At 41.2% G+C, this 3,956-nt stretch overlaps 1 protein-coding gene across 3 annotated transcripts in view; it reads left to right on the top strand.

Moving 5' to 3' along the window:
- Window positions 1–1,316, top strand: part of LOC106935727 (obscurin-like) — a 16,556-nt gene extending 15,240 nt beyond the window's left edge. For all 3 annotated transcript variants that reach the window (XM_015016353.1, XM_015016351.1, XM_015016352.1), the window contains 2 exons: window positions 650–778; window positions 856–1,316. In XM_015016353.1, coding sequence (XP_014871839.1) covers window positions 650–778; window positions 856–980 — 254 coding nt within the window. In that variant the 3' untranslated portion in view covers window positions 981–1,316. The remainder of the gene's footprint in view (window positions 1–649; window positions 779–855) is intronic.
- The last annotated feature ends 2,640 nt before the right edge of the window (window positions 1,317–3,956 follow it).

The following is a 3,956-nucleotide window of genomic DNA, read 5'->3' as shown; positions in this document are numbered from 1 at the left end:
GTGGTGGGTCTGATGCTCAGATTTATAATCTGTAAGTAATTTAACATCATATTTAATAAACTGGATGTAAATCTGAGCTACATTTCCACCACATGGTGACCAACCTTCATGTTCATTTAAACTTCATTTATCTGAAAAATCACAGAGTTTAACAGAGCAGAGAGTCAGAGCCGGACCGGAACCGGACTGGGACCAGACTGGGACCAGTTAATGCCAGCAGCAGCAGGGCGGTTCGGGTTTATACTGCAGAATCTCCTCTGATCTCAGGAATCAGAACCAGAAGTTTATCTTCAGACATGAAAACATTTCTACAGAAAGTTTCAGATCAAATAAACCAGTGGAGCCCAAAGTGGGTCCTGCATGTTTAATTCTCTCCTTGCTGGCAGTACCATCCTCAGCAGGTCAATGTTCTCCTTCATCCATCATCTGGTCCAGGTGAGTTAAACCAGGGAGAATAAAACCTGCAGGATCCTCAGGGACCCACTTTGGGCTCCCCTGAAATAAACTGATCTGGAATCAGTGACGTTATTAACAATAACAGATAATTCAGTGTTTCAATAATCAGATTTAAAACATTTGGACTGAACTGATTTTCATCATCATCTCTGAGGTCAGAAGGTTTCATTTCCTGATGGTTTCATGTTTTCAGCTCCTGCAGATCCAGATCCTCCTCCTCCTTCTCCTCTTCACTCCATCCTGTGGAAAATCCTCTACGCTCCGGTTTCCATCTTTTATTTCATCCCCAGCTGCATCTGCATCTATAAACTCAGAGCCACAGGTAACCACAGCGCCCCCTGCTGGCTGTCTGCAGGAACAAACCGGCTGTAAAACCTCCTGTCTGTAAACCGTCTGCAGGCTGGAGCCCAGCGGGCCGGACCAGAACCTCTGGACCCAGACGAGCCGCAGAAGAAGAAGAAGCAGCAGGTGGAGGCGACTACGACGACGCCATGAATCCTGTGACCACTGAGCATCGCTTCTGAGTCTCGGTTTAACCTCCGACCTCTAAATGTTTCCCTGCTGGTGTCATTTGTTTCTCTATTATCTGTATAAAGAATAAAATACAAGCTTTTTATTTTTTAAATTAGTTTTTTAACGGTTCAGGAAGGAAACTGAGGTCAAAACCTTTCTGAAGTTTGACGTCCTAGAAATGTTTATTAATAAATGCTTAAAGTTAAATTTCATCATGAAACTTTGAAACTAAATGATGAAAAACGTTTTTATTTTGTGGAGTTAAAGGGATAAAAACAGGGCAGCAGGTGAAGCTGCTACATTTAGCATTAGCTAGCAGTGTCTGTTAGCTAATGCTAATGCTAACAGGCCCTGCAGACATTTACAGAAAACTTTTAACTGATATAACTTTTCATTTTGTGCCTTTTTGTTTTATGCATGTTTATTAGTTTGCATGTTTTTATCTGTTAAAGATTTTTTATGAATAAAATATATTTATTCCCAAACGCAGCTTTTTTATTTTGATGGAAAGTCCGACTGCTGATTGGTTAAAACAACCTGCCAGTATTAAACATTAATTAATTAGAATATAAAACATGTCAAATTAAAAGGACATTTTGAAATTAATATTTAAGCAGGTAATAAATGCTTTTTATTAAACATTTGTTTTTTTAATAGTTTTTATTAGTCTGCTTTAAAACTCTTTACATTTTTGTTTAGCTGTTAGAATCTAATTCACGTGGTGAAGAAGTTAATGAAATCATTTCATTCATTCATATCTAATGACTGAATGATTGTAGCTCCTCAGATCTGATCTTCTCTCCGAGTCCAACTGAAAACCTTCATCGTTACTTTAGTTCACCTGAAAGATGCTTTTATTGGACAAGACTTTTAAAAGGTCTAATATGACATCATCAGATCTGCCGCTCATCAGTCAGGAGAATGAAAACAACAAAAAATAAAATTATTTTAAGATCCAACAACATTTTTGATCAGAGACGTTTTCATCGCCTCGTTTTACAATTTTCCTTCTTCAGGTTTGATTTCTGCCAAACAGGATGACCGGTCATCCTGCTGTCCGTCCTTTAGGCCACGCCCCCAGGAGAAGCTCCTCCCACAGCTGTTGGCTCTGCTGGTTCTGGTTTCACCAAGAGACCACTGGGTCCAGCTGGTACCGCCTCGGTCCACAGCAGGAGAACCAGCGACGGGAACATCACCTGATGGCTGTTTGACAATGTGGCTCACGTTCAGGCTCCTCGGTTTCGGGCTCCTCGGTTTCGGGCTCCTCGGGTCTGGACGGCTCTTCAGGCCATTGATCCACCTCTGGGTGAACCTGTGATTCCCCAGGTCACCAGCGGTTCTGAACGCGGCTCTTACAAAGGTTTCCCACACTGATCACATCCGAAGGGTCTCTCTCCGTTGTGAGAACCCCAGTGGAGATGAAGAGAAGGTTTATGGTGAACAGCTTCCCACAGGTTTCACAGGAGAAGGGTTTCTCTCCAGTGTGGATCCTCCGGTGAAGTTTTAAAGAATTCATCACCTGGAACGTGGAGCCACATTCCTCACAGCTGTATGGTCTCTCCTTGCTGTGAACCATCTGATGAGCCTTTAAACGGGCTGATAACCTGAAGTCACAGATCTGACAGCAGAGATCCTTCTGTCCTTCTGTTTCTGCTTCTGTTGGACAGAAACAACATGATTAGGACGATCAGAGGAGGAGGAGACCTCGACACGCTGATGTCCTCAGAGTGACCTGAAGCTGAAGGAAGAAACCTTCTGAATATCAGATCTACTAGAAACATTTTATCTCTGCATGAAGAAACATCAGCAAACTCCTGGAGCTCCAGGCTCCTTCTGATTGGAGGATCAGCTTCTCCTGGAGACGTGTGGACACCTGGACAGGAGTCAGGAGACCCAACCGACCACCTGATGACCTCCAGACTTTGATCATTTGCAGCTGAACTCTGGTTGTGTTGCAGATTTCAGTCCCTCCAGTTTTTCATGATCACATAAATTCATGCAAAACCAGCAGATCACTGCATTTATTCACACTAATGGATCATTGTGATTGATTGGAAATTTTCCGCAGAAATGATCAATAACGTTGGGTTGAAGTGATGCTGATTCCAACCTGCAGGTGGCAGCATTTCTTCTTTCCACCACTCTGCTGCCTCAGCCTGACCTGGGGCCTCATGCGCGGATCCTCCAGGGACGAGGGGATGTTTTACTTTCTGTTCCCTGAAATAATCACTGATCAGTTCATAATCGATACTGTGAACCTTACAGGCCTCCGTACTTCCTGCTTCAATACAAGGTTATAAAGTTTTTACATGAATGTTAATATGATTCATGGAAAAACATTTTATATCTTTTTCTTTAGTACAGAAAGGCGCCACAAACCTACGATATAAACAGAAACTTTCCATAAGAAGGAAAGAAATAAAAATACATTCAGACTATTTGAGTTATAACCGTATGTAAATATTTAGAAGTTTAATGAGAAAAAAATCACAAAATTTACTGCAAATATTGGAAAGTATCACCATAAATCACAAATAAATCCTAAAATCCAGATATTTAAACCTGTGGCAGCAGCAGATTGACTCTATGGACGTTTTATTATCTTTATAAACAGTTTGTTCTAACTTCAGGGTTCTTATCGGACTCGGACCGACCAGAACCGGTTCCTCCACCTGGTGTCTCAGTTTCACATCCTGCAGATCAGCAGCTGCTCTCTGGGTTTAGGTGGATCTAATCAGGCTCATCCTGCTGCTGCTGAGATAACAAATACCCAGAATGCTTCACTTCACTCAGGTTTATCAGCTCAGATGAAAACAACATTTAGACACAAATGATCTGAAGAAAACTTCTAGATTTTTATTATCTACAGAAGGAAAAGTTTCATTAGTGCAGAATCATCATTTAATTTATACTTTTATGTTTGCAACAAAAGAAAAACATAAATAAACCATGAAATATTTTTAAAAGTACAAAGTTTCCTTCCTCTA

This window comes from Poecilia latipinna, unplaced genomic scaffold, assembly GCF_001443285.1.
Source record: "Poecilia latipinna isolate Pla-1442-1.1 unplaced genomic scaffold, P_latipinna-1.0 Scaffold2010, whole genome shotgun sequence".
In the NCBI taxonomy this organism is placed as follows: Eukaryota; Metazoa; Chordata; class Actinopteri; order Cyprinodontiformes; family Poeciliidae; genus Poecilia; species Poecilia latipinna.
Note: the sequence above shows the minus strand (reverse complement) of the source record. Positions and strands in the feature narration are given on the sequence as shown.